This window comes from Triticum dicoccoides, chromosome 5B, assembly GCF_002162155.2.
Source record: "Triticum dicoccoides isolate Atlit2015 ecotype Zavitan chromosome 5B, WEW_v2.0, whole genome shotgun sequence".
NCBI classification, from domain to species: Eukaryota; Viridiplantae; Streptophyta; class Magnoliopsida; order Poales; family Poaceae; genus Triticum; species Triticum dicoccoides.
The window spans coordinates 518,547,805-518,565,716 of record NC_041389.1 but is presented as its reverse complement, the minus strand read 5'-3'; the positions used below and the strand labels follow the sequence as shown (position 1 = coordinate 518,565,716).

General features: G+C 49.6%; 2 protein-coding genes across 4 annotated transcripts; both read right to left on the bottom strand.

The window, feature by feature from the left end:
- Positions 1–4,692: 4,692 nt before the first annotated feature.
- LOC119311278 lies at positions 4,693–17,121 on the bottom strand. 3 transcript variants are annotated; one of them, XM_037586920.1, is made up of 15 exons: positions 16,768–17,119; positions 15,881–16,014; positions 15,624–15,776; positions 15,418–15,529; positions 14,986–15,322; positions 14,519–14,732; positions 14,338–14,427; positions 7,855–8,110; positions 7,629–7,741; positions 6,925–7,023; positions 6,781–6,828; positions 6,578–6,688; positions 6,375–6,465; positions 6,185–6,297; positions 4,693–5,152 (listed from the first exon to the last, which is right to left on the bottom strand). In XM_037586920.1, exons 1-14 carry the CDS (start codon positions 17,006–17,008, stop codon positions 6,185–6,187), a joined length of 2,112 nt encoding a protein of 703 aa, XP_037442817.1. In that variant the 5' UTR covers positions 17,009–17,119; the 3' UTR covers positions 4,693–5,152. The 3 variants fall into 3 exon arrangements, with proteins under 3 accessions (XP_037442817.1, XP_037442819.1, XP_037442818.1); XM_037586922.1 differs by lacking the exon at positions 4,693–5,152 and adding an exon at positions 5,197–5,539 and having other exon boundaries at positions 16,768–17,121; XM_037586921.1 differs by lacking the exon at positions 4,693–5,152 and having other exon boundaries at positions 5,909–6,297; positions 16,768–17,120.
- On the bottom strand, positions 11,561–13,409 carry LOC119311279. The gene is made up of 2 exons (XM_037586923.1): positions 12,033–13,409; positions 11,561–11,754 (listed from the first exon to the last, which is right to left on the bottom strand). Exons 1-2 carry the CDS (start codon positions 13,195–13,197, stop codon positions 11,708–11,710), a joined length of 1,212 nt encoding a protein of 403 aa, XP_037442820.1. The 5' UTR covers positions 13,198–13,409; the 3' UTR covers positions 11,561–11,707.
- Positions 17,122–17,912: the final 791 nt, after the last annotated feature.

Genomic DNA, 17,912 nt, shown 5'->3' with positions numbered 1-17,912 from the left:
ACGTCAAGAGACGCCTGGTTCAGGACGCCTGTCCCGCCCCCATGTATCCAACCCACGGGTGCGGCACTGGTTGCCTCGGTGTCGAGGACCGATGAGCTTGCGGCGCCGACCTCCAGCGGCCGCGGTGCTGAGGCCGCCTTCTCCAGACGACGGCACGCGGGTGTGTGGACTGTAGGAATCAGGTTCGTCACCACCGTGTTCTCGACCGGTGGCACCGACGGCGCAACCGGCTGCTCGTCCCGCGGCTCGCTGGCTGGCGGAGGCGGCGGAGGCGGGGGCGGTGGCACGAAGACGTCCGGCATGGCTACGTCGCCGCCCTCCCGCTCCCGGATTGGGTGGTCGTCACCGGCTCCTCCAGCCATCGCCTCGAATTCAGGAGGAGGCGGCACAGTGTTCAGGGGCACCACAAGCAGCGGCTCTTGGCGGCGCACAGCCTCCGCAAGCCGCTCCCTCTCCGTGGCTTGGGCTTCAGCCTGCGCCAGCGCTCTCTCAACGGACGCGGCGGCCTTGTCCGCCTACTCCTTGGCCAGGCGGTCGGCCTCTTCCTCGCGCGCCTCCCGCCCATTCCGCTCTGTCGCCTCCCGGAGGTCGGCGGCCGGGTCGATCCGCCAGTTGGTCGAAGAGGTCGCTGCCGACCTAAGGACCGAGGCGACGCTCGACTTCTCAAGGGTTAGCGGGGCCCTAAAATAAGATGACAAGTTAGAGGGCTCTCACGCCAGTTTGACGAGAAGCCAAGAAGCAAGGAAAAGATACTTATGATGACACCATAACGGGCACCTTCGGCTGCCTCTAATACTGGGCCACCTTGGCCGCGGCTTCCTTCCGGCTGGTCGCCGCGGCCGGGTTCTTGGGCTTCTTCGGGGCGCTGCCGAACAGGGCAGCACCCTGTTTCTGCTTGCGCTTGCTGCCGCGGGCGGGCGGCCCGGAGGAGGGGCCGACGCCGGTAGTGGCAGAGCTCCGGACGGGGCGCGGTTCATCTTCATCTTCGTCGTCGTCGGGCCAAGTCCCCACGTCGCCGCCTTCCTCGGAACCGCCTGCTCCGTCGCCGCCGTCGGCTCTGCCGCCGCCGCCTGTCGCGTCATCCGCCAGGGCGGCCGCCCCCAAGTCAGGGTCGTCCAAGTCACTCACCGCCCTGTCCGGCTGGAGGTCGTCACCCGGCCCCAGGAGGGCGGCCGTTGGCGCGGACATGTAAATCTGCGACCAAGAAAGAGCTGCATCACGACAAGAAACGAAGCTGAAGAAAACAGATCACAGGACAAAATGAAGGAACTTACAGCGGGCGACGGATTGTGGCGGGAGTACGGTCGCTTCCCATATCGCCACTCTTCCTCTGACACCTTGAGGTCGGAGATCTCGTTTACCATTCGTGCGACTTCAGCAGGCGGCATCCCCTTCGTGCACAGCCGGCACGGATCGCGGTGTCCGCCCATCCGGAATATCGGATGAGGGCGGCTCTGGAGCGAGAGGACCCGGCGCTCGACGAAGGCAACGAGGAGGTCGGAGGCCACGAGGCCCTCCTACTCCTGGAGCACTCGGAGTCGGCCGATGGCGGCCGCCGCGTCCGCCGACACCGGCTTCGGTTTGTACCCCCAGGTGGGCCGAGCCCCGGTGGGGGGGCCGGCCTCATAGGCCGGCCGGTTGAGGAAGTCGGCGGCAGGGTCTACGTTCTCAACGTAGAAGTAGGACTGCTGCCACATCTTCACCGACTGCGCCAGCTTGATGACGGGGAAGGCGTTCCGCTTCGCCGGACAGTGCACGGCGACGAAGCCCCCACACTCGGCCGTCGTCTCCCTGGCGGAGGTGCCGAGCTTCCCATAAAAGAACGCTCCCCACAGCTCGATTGTGGGGAGGATGCCGATGTAGCCCTCGCACGCCATGACAAAGGCGGAGAGTAGAGTCACGGCGTTGGGCGTGAGGTGGTGAGGCTGAAGATGGTAGAAGTCGAGGAAGGAGCGGAAGAAACCGCTCACCGGGAGGCCGAAGCCGTGGAGGACATGCGAGCGGAAGACGACCCGCTCGTCTCCCCGCGGCGCCGGCGAGATCTCTGTTTTCGGCGGCACCCGCGCCTTGACGAAGGCCGCGCTGGGCATCCGCCGCATGTCGCGGAGGAAGGAGATGTGATCTTCGATCACGGTCGATCTATCCCAGTCGCCGCCTCTCTCGCGCGCCATGGCTTCCCGCTGGCTGCGTGGGGAGGAGAAGAGCATCGGCGACGGACGACGGCAGTAGCACTGCAGCAGCGCAGAACAACGGCAGCAGCGATGGAGGAGAAAGCAGAAGAAGAAGAAGGGTGGAAGAGGGCGCGAGAGCTTTGCCGCACCTCTCCCATCTCCCTACTTATAGCCCTCGGGCTACGAAGCCGAGGGGGCGAGACGCGGGTCGTCGGATTAACTGCGCCCATGACCCCACGACCCCCATTTACCGCACGCATTCACCGCGCCATAAATGGTCGTGGGAATGGCAACCGTCCCCTTCGGTGCAGCGGATCCGCCCGATTGCCGAGGCGCGGTAGTGGCGGGGCCGGTCCAGTGTCACGTCCCGTCAGGGGCGTGGGATGGAAGGCTGACCAGGCTGGCGTGCGCCGCATGGCGCGTTTGTAGCGGGCGGCGGCCCGGGAAGCTTAGCAGGCACGCTACCTGTTTCCCGCCTCGAAGTTCAAAACCCAATCACACAAGCTCCGCCCGGACCAGGCCGGCCTCGACAGTCGGCTGGCTGTGTGGCGGACTGACATCTTCTCGGAGCCCGTTGAGGAGGGGAAGCCGCTGAGACTTCGCTGCCCCTCGACCGCAACGCCTCACCGGCTTCGGGGACTACTGTCGGAGTAATGGGCCACGGATAGGCTCACCCGGGTCCCTGGATTTATCAAGACTTTGGGCCAGCTCCGCCTAGCTGGACCCCAGGCTGAAGCTCCGCCCTCAGGGAGCCGGCTGGCTCAACGGATGGCTGCCAGAGGGCGGCTGACCCAAGCCTACGGCGATCCGAGTGACCGACTCCTGCTGGCCGGCCTCCAGAGAGGGCGGCGTCAGGCAGGCGGCCACCTCACGACTCCGGTGCGGCCGAGCCCCCCATCAAGAGTACAAGACAGAGCGTGGCTACAGTGAAGCCCATCCCCTCCGATGCTCGGGACAGGCGTGGCTACAGTGCTCCGTACAAGCAGAGATCTCCGCACGACGGGGCACTGTGTCGTGTCTCCCCTGACGTTGCTCCGAGCAGGCGGAGTCCTGTTCCCCACGACGGCCTGTCGGTACGGCCTGCCGGTGGCTGGCCCTATCGGGCAGTGACCCCGTAGAAGACGGCGAAAGCTCAACCAGGCGGATTCAGAAGGGGTCGGCCTCCAGCAGACGGTCGTCCCTTGCCCCGAGGCAAGCATGCCATTAAGCTGACAAGACCAGGTGTGGCTACAGTGGCCTCCCACCAGGCGGCGGGACTGTAGCCATACTAGGATGACCAAGCCCCCGTCATCAACGACACGACTACAGTAAGCAGCCACCAACCAGCCGGCGGGCCCCAACGGTCGGCGGAGAAGCCGGAGGCTGAAGACACTGACAACCGGGCCCGGCACCCGGGCGGATTACCATTGTACCCCTGGGGGGTAGGCCTATATAAACCCCCTCAGGCCACCCATGCAAAGGGTTCCAACCCTGATAGAACTAGCCAGTTACCTAGAGGAGGAAAGAGCTAGCCTTGCCTTCTCCTACCTCTAGACATAGCTCAAGGAGCAACTTGTAGCACTAGTGCCTTAGTGATCATGCGGAGACCCCGCAGAGCAGGAGTAGGGTTATTATCTCCACGGAGAGCCACCAACCTGGGTAAAGTTCGCTGGCGTACGTGTCTACGTCTTATCCCGCTTCCAGGCACCGGCGACGTTCTACTCGCCCCCACCATGATAAGCCATCCGTTGGCATATGTCGTATCCAACCCCCGATATTGGGGGCAAAATGAGTGAATCTACACTCTAAAATATGTCTATATACATTTGTATGTAGTTCATATTAAAATTTCTACAAGGACCTACATTTAGAAACAGAGGGAGTACAAACTAGTATGTAGCCATAAGCAAAGCGTGCGCAATACACCCTTTGGCATATCATTAGGGGGCAGGAATTTCGTCAGGAGACATGAGCTGCCTGCCAAAAGGAATTGGTGAGCTGCGAGGACTGAAACTTGACATCTTTTGGAGTGGAGGCTATGGCCATGGACCGCTAGTCAAGAGACATGAACAGCTTGCCGAAAGGAATAGGTCATCCGCGAGGCTGCCGCAACTTGACATCCGTCCATCTTTTGGAGTGGAGGCCATGGGCTGGTCGCGTCGCTGTCAGATTTGGTGATTGTCCAGACAAGGCGAAAGCTTGTGCACACATAGATAAGGTGGGTTGGTTGGGTGATCGTAATCACAGCTGCTTTTGTGTTTTAACCTCACTGATGGGGAGCCCTGCCCAAAGATTTTGCAGATGGCCACCAACTAAAGCGTAGGAATACATGATGAGATACTCATCTCCTTCGACGTTTTTGAGGTGTCACTTCAGCATTCATGCCTCAGCCTTTCAATACTTGGATCAGAAGACAGTGCCTACCTAGTTTCATGTGCACATGTTATTGGTAGATTCATCATAAAAAGACCTTCTCATCATACACTATCGTACTAGCCTGTAATTAGATAAGGTCGCAATCAAATCCGTAAACTGGATACCATATCGTAAAAAACTTCAAGTAAAAAGAACCAAGATCGTACGTACTAAGAGGGATATATCAAGTGCTGCTGATGCTGGACCTACGTACAAGATTCCTTGAAATGCAAAGCAAAGCCAAGCAAATCACAGTCTCGAGAAAAAGGCCAAGCAAATCACTGAAGATTGCACATCAACGCAAAAAGAGGGCAGATTAATCACACCATGTATCATGACTGACATGATATCACTCTCGACTCTAAGAACAGTGGAGAGGTTGCTGTCGTGGAGTGCTAATGCTCGGTTCTTTCTCAACGGAGAAAGAAGGCGACCAAACTGATAGGGGCATCGCATGATCTTCCAAAGGGTGCATGTCGCCAGCGATTGGTCGATATTACGTTGAATGGAGCTCGATAAATGCAATAATGACGTAGTGCATGCTCATCATGATGAAACCATGGTCCATTGCCGAGGAAGACACCTTTCTGTAGCAAAGAAGGATTGTTCAGTATGGAAGACTGTAAGCATGCATCTGGAGGCGTCAGTCATAAACCAGTTCTACATAACATTAGCTGGACAAAAAAATGAAGGATGATGATGATTATATAACAATTATATCAACGACGACGATAAAAATAAAAATATGTAGTTACAATAACAATAGTAATGATGATGCGATTCCTTGATTAGTAGTTTAGGACGTTTAAACATGATCATACACACTTCGATGAAAGCACCCTGTGACAACTGTGATCCTCCCTGACTGAAGTTTTGAACCCAGGCCAAGCACTTGGGAGATGGAATTCCCTAGTCTCCACCATGAAACAAAAACACTAGCCGATTCCTTTCATAAGTTAAAATAATTCATTTCCCTGGAGGATGGTTCAGTGAGGTGATTACAATCGGGTTTGTGGGAATTTGTTAGAGGAAAAAGAAACAAAAATCTGTACAATAAGTTGGCATGCATATTCATCAAGTGGCCACATCCACGCCATGCCAAATAAAATAAGTGGAGTGCAAGCAAGCAGTAAGCAAGTACAGATGTATTTATGATTTATGACTAGACATAACTTGCACAATGAGATCAAAAGCATGTATGATTAGGTTGGACATTACTCGCACTGTGGGGTTCAAGGTTGATTCTCTGGTCCAGATCCATACGATGATCAAAAGCAACTTTAGGAACCACTAGTAAGTTCGTTGCGAGTGCAAATTGCATGTCACATTCTGTCAAGTTGCTATGCCTAAGAAAAACACTGATGCTAGTTTTTTTCCTTTTGATTGAAATTGCCAAAAGATGGTACAAAACTAATAACTGATGTACATATGTGATTCTGTACAACGTTAGCAACTCATGTTCTTTTTGTCACCTAAGAGGTAACCATATCTGTAAGGTAATGTTTTGTACAGAATTGTTGGAAATACATGGGATACATGTGTTATCAAATGGCTCCGACGAGGCGATGATATTATACAAACAGCCTGACGGAAAGGGTGCCCTGAAAACGAAATGTTACCTAAATTGCCTTGGACTTCTCCAAAGCTGGCTTAAGTTCAGTCTTGTTCGTTTTCATCCATTCAGACAGTAAGGAGTTCACTTCATCAGGAACTTCATCATGCGGAGCATGACCTGTTGTGTTTTATTGTGAGAACCAAAGCCAAACACAAAATAGAGAGGAGAGGGGAAAGGAGAAGATTCTCAGTCACCTGCATTTAACTCCCTAATTTGGACCTTGCTGCAATGCTCTCTAAGCATGGAAACGAATGACTCGGATTTTATAAGCGGATCTTTTATTCCCTTTTTCAAAATAAGAAAATAGTAACAGAATTAGCCTCACATATGTCAACAGTCAACTACATAGGTATTGGTATAATAGATACGATGTCCGTGGATGATGTTAGGCACATACCTGAATAACTAAGATGTTCCCTCCAAAAGAATCGAATAGAAAATTAAGAGGAATTGAAAGATTGAAGTTGAATACGCTCTCGATAACTGTTGTTGCACCAGGGTCATATGACTGCATTTGTTTCTTAAGGAAATAAATGCAGAATACGGTGCACGAAGTGAAAATTAAGTCTGTAAAACATATACTGTGTGATCTGAGGATACAGCTCTTATAATCTCATCCACGAGTGGCTTGTCAACCCGTTCAGTTCTCTACAAATGAGAAGGACAGTATTTCTTAGTAAATATTAACAAATAGGTACTATGTGAATATAAAAAAAAAATTGGCACATTTGAAGATACACATACAGTAGGATAGTATCCCTTGAGAATGCCTCCTGCCCTTGACCTCAAAAAGAGCAAAAGGAGGCGTGCCTGCAACCTTGAAAGCCATGAGGTCCGTCCTTCCTGTACGTGTCGCATATAATAGCATCAAATTAATATATAAAACTAATGCAGCTCAGATGTTAAAGTCCAATATAAAAGATTATGCTTTTCTTTGTTTATGTCTTCCATGTCATAATTCCCTTTGGATAATGGCTGAATACAAGTATCAATGATATATATTTGGACCTTAAAACTTTTACCTGAAATATATTAGCCACCAGAGTTGTGAATGCTTCCATACCAAAAATAAGAAACAAACATTGCATCCAAAATTAATTTTCACAATAGAGCTTTTAACAGCTAACAATATGTTGATCTACTATTCAAGAAGACATCGATGTGGACCAAACAATATTACCGAGTTCTGGTACTTATATTTTTTATGTTGTTGTGAGTTTGCAGACACATGAAAATGAATGAGACCCCCCAACCCCACATAGATATTCAATATCTCAAACACTAATACAATAAAAAATATGCTTGCTCTTAATTTTCATGGCAAACATATGGTATGTTTAACTGATGCAACTAGCACTTCACATCTTTGACCCATAAATATTGTACAGCATTGAATCAGTAAACATAATTTAAATCGAAGTAATTCCATTGAATTCTCGTTGCCTTACTTTACTCAGTGGGATGAAGGAGTAATTTGGAACAACTGAACCAGCTGAGTTCAGAAGAACAAGAGAATTTGCAAGGGAAGGCCATAAGCCAGCAGCAATAGCGCAGATATAACCTGAGAATATTACAGCAAGAAAATGATTAAATTAAGATTATTCCAAACGAAGTTGTTTTTGGCTTATTGCCCGTCACCGAGCAATGTTGAAAGATTAGTATGTCAAAGCATACCTCCAATAGAGTTGCCTACAAAATGAACAGGCTCCCTCACAACATCAACAATGAAGTCCCTCAGTAATTCTGACCACAGAAGTTCTGAATAGTCAACATTTGGTTTCTCTGATTTCCCAAAGCCAAGAAGGGTAATTGCCCAAACTCGGTGTCCTTCATCAGCAATGTTGCTGATATTATCACGAAAGTGCTGCAAGGAAGCTCCAAAGCCATGCACGAGAAGAACTGCAGGACCTTCATGGCCAACAGATGTATACTGCCAATAAAAAATTAAATGATGAAATCCCAGGAAGCGATCTAAACAAAATTGCGTACATCGATAAATTTAGTTGCATAACCGCAAGACCAAGCAGAAAAAAGATATGCTGAATGTGCACAAGCTATAGAAGCATAAAGAAAAGAATCTAATAAATTTGAAAAGTAAAAAGTATATATTCATCGAAGAAGGATCATCAAGCTGTGTGTTAAGTCTATTGATAACACCATGAGACAAGCTTGTGTGAAAAAAACTAGTCCATGTTAGATATATACTGCATACAATTGCAATAATCAATTAACACAATGCAGGGTTCCACCAAGACCCAGTGATCACACAGAGCCAACAGATGGGAACCAAGATGTACTTTTTTATTAGCTTTTGAAAGAAAATAATAATCTGACTTTGAGAAAAGAGGTACTGCACTGATGAATAAAAGCTTTAACTTCATTTAGAAGCATCCTTAGTCTATGTGATGCTAATTTGGGATGTGTATGTTAGGAATATGCAACTTGTATTCCCATGAGGCCGTAGACCGATATATATATACATGTACAGGTGTGGAACATATGCAGGAAACCCCTCATACAACGAGATAAATATAAAGGGGTACATGACTTATATTATAACTCTAACACCCCCCCTCAAACTCATGGTGGATGAACAACACTGAGTTTGGAGAGATAAAAGCCATGTTGTGCTCTAATCTGAGCCTTTGTCAGGAAATCCGCCAACTGTAACTCGGAAGGCACATACTGAAGAGCAATAACCTCATCCTGCACAGCAGCGCGCACATAGAAAGCATCAACACCAATATGCTTGGTGAGCTCATGCTTCACAGGATCGCGTGCAATGCTGATAGCACCTGTACTGTCAGATAGAAGCAGAGTCGGTGTAGTGACAGAAACACCAAAATCCTGAAGTAACCACCGTAACCAAGTCACCTCTGCCGTCAAAAGAGCCATTGCTCGCAACTCAGCCTCGGCACTCGAACGGGAAACTGCAAGCTGTTTCTTCGTCTTCCAGGCAATGAGAGAACCACCAAGAAAAACACAGTAAGCAGAAAGTGAACGGCGATCGGAAGGATCACTAGCCCACGTAGCATCCGAATAGGCCTGGAGCTGTAAAGAACTGGAGCGAGGAAAGAATAGACGGTGAGAGATCGTGCCTCGAAGATATCGAAGAATACGAAGGAGATGACTATAGTGAACCGAGGTGGGGGCAGAGACAAACTGACTCAGAATATGAACCGGATAAGAGATGTCCGGACGAGTGACAGCTAGATAGACAAGACTGCCAACTAGATGACGATAACGCGTCGGATCAGGGAGAGGATCACCATCAGTAGCACGGAGGTGAACATTGAGCTCCATAGGAGTCTCAACAATGCGCTCGTCAGTAAGAGCAGCACGAGCAAGAAGATCCTGGATATACTTTTCCTGGGATATAAAAAAGCCATCAGAGGTCGAAGAGACTTCAATCCCAAGAAAGTAGCAAAGAGGTCCAAGATCAGACATAAGAAACTGCTCACTAAGACGGGCCTTTACAAAGGCAATATACTCGGGATCATCCCCCGTGATGATCATGTCATCAACATAAAGAAGAAGAAGAGTCCGACCACGAGGAGAAAGGTGAATAAACAATGCGGGATCATGAGCACTTGCTAAAAAACCAGCAGCAGTGATCACAGAGGCAAAGCGCTCAAACCAGGCGCGGGGTGCTTGCTTAAGGCCATAGAGAGAGCGACGAAGACGACATACCATGCCATCAGGAACAGAATACCCAGGTGGTGGCTGCATGTACACCTCCTCACGCAGCTCACCATTAAGAAAGGCATTCTTAACATCAAGCTGAGATATAGACCAGTGGCGTGCAGAGGCAACGGCAAGAAGGGTACGAACAGTGGTCATATGAGCCACAGGAGCAAAAGTCTCGTCATAATCACGACCATGCTCCTGCTGAAAACCACGAGCCACAAGACGAGCTTTGTGACGCTCAAGAGAACCATCGGAGCGAGTCTTAACCTTGTAGACCCACTTACAAGTGATCGGACGGACTCCGGGAGGAAGAGAAACAAGATCCCAAGTACCAGTGCGTTCAAGAGCAGCAATCTCCTCTGCCATCGCAAACTGCCATTCAGGATGAACAACAGCCTGACGGTAAGAAGTCGGCTCAAGAACAGCAGCACCAGCAGTGCGAAATCCAAAGCGATCAACAGGCGGACGAGGACGAGAACGCAAACCATAAGTAGGCTGAGAGAAAGATGACGACCCATCCACAGAGGCATCAACTGGTCGTGGACGACGAGTGTAATGTTGAGGAAGAGATGGAATAATAGAAGGAGGAATCGGCAAGGTAGAATCAGGGGGTGACGACGAAGAAGTCACCGGAGATGAAGGTGTAGAATCCGGTGAGAAACTGGGAGAGGAAGTCACGGGAGATGAAGGTGGAGAACCCGGTGACAAGCTAGACGAGGAGACCGGGGAGGAAGGTGACTGCAAGTCAACGAGATGTGGAGAAGGAGAGGAAGTGGAACGGAGAGGTACAGTGTCCGCGAGGGTGATAGGTGTGTCAGGAAAAGTGAGGAAAGAGATATCCTGCACTGAAAAAGTCGAGGAAGATGGGCGTGGGTAGAAAGGACGAGACTCGTCAAAAGTCACATCTCGAGAGATACGCATCCGACGACCAATAGGATCCCAACAACGATAGCCCTTATGCTCATCACTGTAGCCTAAGAAAACGCACTCAACAGACTGAGCAGTCAGTTTGGTGCGTTCGCGAGGGGAAAGAAGAACATAGCAAACACAACCAAACAAGCGAAGCAGCGAATAATCGGGAGAACGATCAAAAAGTCGCTCGAAAGGAACACCACCCTGTAGAGCAGCGGAAGGTTGTATATTGATAAGATAGGTGGATGTGGAGACGGCCTCAGCCCAAAAATGAGGCGGGAGAGAGGCAGCAATCATCAATGCACGAGCCGTCTCAAGAAGATGTCGATGCTTTCGCTCAGCCACACCATTCTGAGCATGAGCACCAGGACAAGAGAATTGAGAGAGAGTCCCGTGTTCAGCAAGAACACCACGCAACATCTTAGAGATATACTCGCCAGCGGAGTCAGCACGAAAAACACGAATGGGTGAAGAGAACTGAGTATGAACCATGGCAGCAAAACGCTTATAAATAGACAACACCTCAGAACGAGAAGTCATGAAATAAAGCCATGTGTAACGAGAGAAATCATCTATGAAAATAATATAGTATTTATGACCACCTTGCGAAGCGAAAGGGGCCGGACCCCATACATCAGAATGGACTAAATCGAAAGGACGCTTAGACACGGACTCACTATGTGAATATGGTAACTGAATCTGCTTACCAAGACGACAACCCTGACACTCTAAAGAGACATCTCCTGAGACAGACCCCAGAAGGCCTCGACGAACTAAAGAAGACAACCGAGAACCACACAGATGACCAAGTCGATGATGCCACTGCTGGAAAGAACCAGTGACAGAGGCAACAGAAGCGGAAGAACTGGCGATGGTGGTAGCAGCAGAAGGAACATGAAGCCAGTCCAACTCCCAAAGACCCTGAGAATCACGGCGGCGAGGGCCAGCCCCAACCAGAGTGTGCGTGTGACGGTCCTGAACAGAACAAGAGTCAACGTCAAGGATGACACGACAACCAGAATCCGTAAGTTGACCAGCAGAAAACAAATTCATGGTAAGTCGAGGAACATGAGCAACATCAGGAACAGAATAAGAAGGAGTAGTAAGATTGCCTCTACTAGCAACAGAAAGCGGAGTACCATCAGCAGTGAAGACATGAATAGGAGAATCCAGTGATCGAAGAGAGGACAAAGTGGAGGAATGAGAAGACATATGAAAAGAAGCTCCAGAGTCCAGAACCCATGGGGATGTACCTGACTGTGTAGAGGGTGATTGCTCAGTGCGGGAAGCATCAGTCACAGAACCGGCAGTACCCGTCGAGGAAGAACCTGAAGCCGCGAGCAAACGCTTAAGTCTCAGAATATCCTGCTCAGTCAAACCAATGGCTGAAGCTGTCGAGGTAGACGACGAAGTCCCTGAAGATGATGATCGAGCCTTGCGCAGGTGTTTCTTCTTCGTGTAACACTGAGACTCAAGATGACCATCATTGTTGCAATAGGCGCAGTGTGGACGGGGGCGACCGGAGCCTCCAGAAGGAGTGGGCAAGAGCGGCGGAGCACTCGAGCGAGAAGTGGTCGATGGAGCAGGTGGCGGAGGAGCACGAGTAGCAAGCACAGAGGGAACCTCCAGCAAACCAGCACCACGTAAGCGAGTCTCCTCTGCACGAATCTCAGAAAGCGCCTCCATGAGAGAAATACGGCCACGAGCAAACAACTGAGCACGCCGGGGCTCAAACTCCTTACGAAGCCGAGACAAGAACTCATAGACGCGATGAAACTCCAAATTGGCCTGGACAGCCTGGCAACAGGGGCAGGTACGACACCCAGCACTACGGAGAGAATCAAGCTGACGCCAGATAGCAGAACTCTGTGCATAGAAGTCATCAACAGTAGAGTCACCCTGCTGAAGAGCATGCTCCTGGCGGATCACAGAGAGGTATAAGGCATCACCAGAGGGCTGATAGCGCTCACGAAGACGGGTCCACATCTCAAAGACAGTAGAAAGACCCAGAAATTCAGAAGCAAACTGAGGCAGAACACTAGCAGTGAGAACAGCTGCAGCACGGGCATCATCATCAAGCCACTGGGTGTAAGCAGACAGAGCACCATGATACAACTGAAGAGCCTCCTCATAAGCCAAAACCCTCTCATCATAAGCACGATCAGCAACCTCATCAGCAACCTTAGCCGCATCCTTGGCAGCCTGATTAGCATCCATAGGAAGAACCGATGGAGTTGGCGGGGTAGGGGCCACCGGAGGAACTGGACGTGGCGGACAACAGACCTCGCCAGAAAGAACACCCCAAAGACGGATGCCACGCATGTGAATGCGCATGAAGCCAGTGAACTCGGTGTAGTTAGTACCATCAAAGATCACCGGACAGCGAGGAACAGCAACATAACCCGATGCAGCAGACATTTTTTTTTTTTAGATCCGATGAGAACGACTGGATCGGAATCAGGCGCTGCTACGGGAGCAGCGAGAGCCGGCGGGAGAGGAGATCAAGGGCGCCTGCAGGACGAGCCCCCTGGGCCGATCTGACGCCCTGGGCGCCTGCGGGAAGGGCGGCTGGGTGGCGCCCGAGCGGGACAGGCCAGCAGCCGAGCTCCCTGAGCGCCGGCTGGACGAGAGCGGGACGGGCGGCTGGGTAGGAGATCGGGGGCTCCTGAGCGCCGGCTAGACGGGAGCGGGACGGGCCGGCTGCCGAGCGGCTGGAAGACACCCGATCGGGACGGGGCCGGCAGCAGAAGCCCTGCTAGCGGCTGGCTGAAGAGGAGATCGGGGGCTCCTGCGGACGAGCCCCCTGCTTCGATCGAGAGACGAAGAGGAGATCGAGCGGATTGCTTCGATCGAACAGACGGATCAAAAGCACGAGTTGCAGCGTGCAAAAAATTGACCTAGCTCTAATACCATGTTAGGAATATGCAACTTGTATTCCCATGAGGCCATAGACCGATATATATATACATGTACAGGTGTGGAACATATGCAGGAAACCCCTCATACAACGAGATAAATATAAAGGGGTACATGACTTATATTATAACTCTAACAGTGTAGAGTGTTATTACCCATCTGCATAGGTGTCCGTTTATAAAGTAAAATTGGCAATGGTAACTCACATCTCAACTGCTAGACCAGAATTAATTGTATATATAGATCATGGTGAGTTGTGGAAGGATACAAGTGCAAGTGGGACAATTACAGTGATCTTTGAAAATTGTTGTTGACCCACAGTTGTTGTCTGATTTATCAATATTCAGTCCAGACAAGGATTGCTGCTTTTCACCATCCTATATCAAGACTAGTTTCCTTTTATATGTTGCCCACCAACATGGATAAGGTAATACTCTCATGCTTGGCAACTCTATTGAAAACTAAATGAAAACAAGAGGTCGTGATACAAACATGGATAAGAGTATGAATCACGACCTCTTGTTTTCATTTAGGTGGGCAACCTACCAAAATTGATACTTGGTAATGGATGCTGATGCATTGGAAGCAGAGTACATCCGCCTATGTACAAGAGAGGGTGGAACTGGAAGAGATACAACTTACCTGTATAAGATAACCCTTCCATCTCCAAAACTTTAAAGGATAATTTTCCTCAATGGATACTTGGGATTTCAATGCCAAGAGCCAGTACCACTTTAATGTGAACAAATAGATTGTTAGGGGAGTCCAGAAGAGGTGAAAAAGGCAGGATATTGAAAATAATACTGGGGAATATATCAATTACCTCCAATGAACAGATAGCATCTACTGCTGATGTCACTGTAGGGGTTGAGTATCCAAACGGTGATAGAAAGCCAGCATTGCGATCTCTCTCATATTGAATAGTTTCTTGGTAAGCTCTCCTCCTAGATATGACTCCAAGCTGAATTGCATTACCAAATAACGTGTGAAACGAAGCACCATCCCTGGTTTCAGCAAAGCGCACCTTATCATGCAACCTGGACAAAGAATATAATTAAACCTGTTAACAGAAATGGATAATGATGATATATACTAATGCTAAGACTATATTGCATAAATAACAGGTTGAAACAAGAAGTCATTTCATTGGGAATGGGTGCTAGGCAACATTTTCTTAATACAACCACAATAATAATGTTGATAACTATGTATTCTGCAATTTTGGCTTCGAGTGAACAAACCATCTAATAAGAATCTGATTAAATGAAAACAACAGGACATGATACATACTCTTGCCAACTAGCCTTTCCTGTGCCTTCTAGGTATTTCAGGTAAGCTTCTAAAGCATCCAGAGTAATATCCGTTCCACCTCTAACTTCAAGTGAACTTTCCGATGCAAACATTGAACCAGCTATTTTCCTCCCTGATGCACCAGCACTTGTGGTGATATCTTCTATGTTTCCTCCATCGCCGTCACTTAAGGAAACATTACTTTTAATCTTCCTCTGAATGAGGGCGGCTTTTAGCATAGATCTTGCTGACGTGCTCTTGATAGGAACCCAATTATCTTGTGCCATTCTGCTCTCTTTCAGGAATACCTTTAGTTCTTCAAGTGTGGGTAGAGAACCTGAACAGGAAACTGTTGTAATATCTAAATGGACACACCGATATGTTCAAGGAAACATATAATTATCAGCCAAAACGAATGGAATCGAAGTGCACCTGTGTCTAACTCCACATTTAGAGTAGGAAGAGTGGGGGCAGGGAGAGCTGTAGTTGTCGAGAATTTCTCATTCAAAAATTGGTTGCGTGATGTTGACAGTTGCCGCAAACTCTGGTGGAATGATCACTTCAGCATGCCATACATGATCAATTTGCTATATGATAATAAAGAGAGTTCAACACCTGAGATATCAAACTTTAACTACCTTATAATCATACAATGGGGCAGTCCAGAACTTTATCTCAGGAGGGTTTCCCCGTGTGAATGATCCATTAGACAAAGAAGATTCAACATTGGCTAAAACACTGCACACACTGTGTTCAACTTCCTCTTCTGTATAAATGACACCCGCTTGTACCTGTTATACTCCACCAATGCATGCAATCAGGAGATCCGGATGTGTTAGGAGGGTATGCATATACTCTTAAACCTCAATTCTCAACATGAACCTTGCATAGCGACCTCGTTTGCGAGTTTCAGAACAGCATCTTCAGCATTTCCCAAGCCTATGAGCAGATCAGACCGTTGAGACTTCAATGCCAACTTAAGGTCTTTCAAAGCAAAAAGTAGAAGTTCCAGCCTTGTGTCTGAGTAACCTGTAAAGTATTAAAGAGTTGATACCAATGTGAATGTCAACAGTCTAAATGTTTTTGAAACTAAGCCGGCAGGAAATCTGCCTGCTAAAAAACCCATTAGATGTCAACTGTCAAATAGCATTTAATGGTTCATGTTGTTAAACCATGTTTTAGACAAGTCAGGGTTTGCTTACGCATGTTCATTAAGAGGTATATAATTCAATCATTGGAGAAGCAGAAACAGTATCGGTGACCTAGTTTACAGCACCCAAGTCTCATTCTTCAGACCTTATTGGCCTGACAGGCAGGTGTTATGCACAATTTGGCAACATTAACCTACATGTGGGGATTCGAATGGAGTCACACTATCCTGAGAAGCAACAATTGCGATGTGGTACAAGGAAGAACTGGTTTGTCCATTTAATAGTGTCTATGGCAAATGGCAAACTGCGTCTTACACCAGCATGCTAATGGCAACGAGGACAACACCTGACAGTTCAATTTTACAAGGGAGACCTTGCCCGGTGTGATTTGGCGTTTGTTTGCTTTGCATTTCTACAAAACCACTAAACCAAGCGTCAAAAGCAAACTAGCTGTCGCATCAATGTTGCTGAAGCTGTGAAGCAGGACGACACGGCAGAGAATTCGCGCCAGCACACAAGCGCCATACGGTGAAGGCATTGTACCGAACACGCCCCGTGCACTACCGATCCCCATTCCTCAACCCCGTCCCGACCGCAGGCACCTCGACGCTAGAACCGAGCAGCGACTCACCGGCGAGGATGCGGCTGTCGAAGACGTAGAGGGGCACGACGGGGCGGCTGGGCTCGGCGCAGGCAGCGACGAGGCCCGGGTGGTCGTCGAGGCGGAGGTCATGCTTGAACCACACCACCGCCGCGCCCCCGTCGCTCACGGCGCTGCAGGAGACGACGAGGTGCTGGCGCTGGCGCTGGGGGCGGAGCGGCGGGGCGGGGAGGATGCTGCCGTGGCCGAGGCGGAGCGCGAGGAGTGCCATGGGACGAGAGGGGCAGCAGCGGCCATAGGTGGTCGGGGAACGGGGATAAGAAGGGCGGGGCTAGCGCGCGCCCATGGCGAAGTTGTGGCGGAGGACGGCGCTCGGGCCGTCAGTGGCAGAGATCTGTGCGTGCGTGTGTGTGGTGGCCCGGCCGCGTGCTGCTTTCTGTGGCGGCGCTGCTCCCGTCGCCTCGCGCCGTGGGGCCCCCGTCCGCCGCAACACAACGCAGGAGAGACGCGGGGAGAGAAAAAAAAGGGACATCCACGGCTGCTTCCCCACATCTAACGAACGGGCTGTTTGTTCCAAGTCACATCTTGCCGCACTTTATTACACCTCATTTTAAACAAGTTTGATCAAAATTATTTAGGTGTTTGATTCTAACCACATCTAAAGCAAGAATATTTTTATGAGCAGTAAATCTCACATGTCATAGACACAAAAAGTATGGTAAGATTTTCTTAAGCAAGCCAAAGTGTGGCTAACAATTTGAGCAACTCAATTAAAAAAAGTGTGGCAAGTGTGGCAAAAATCATATGGCAATATACAGGCCCGTACCAGGCGCATGTGCAGCGTGTGCGCCTGCACAGGGCCCCAAAGTCAGCAAGGCCCCCAAATCAGCGAGAGTATTAGTTAATTGCTGGGGTTAGTAGGAGGTAAGTACACTTATTACCATGGACGGTTGAAATAATCAAGGCAGGAACGTACTAGCCTCTCCTCGCGCATGGGAACCTGGCGCTTAATTAACTCAGCCAATACTACTACATGGGAACCTGCATGAAGAAATTATCCAGCCTCTCCTCAATGCATGGCTCCTTTTTCCATAAAAAAATGAGGTTCTCACGCATGGTTCTCTATCTACTCTTCGGCTTCTTACTCCTCATCAATCTTCACTCCTTGATCCTTA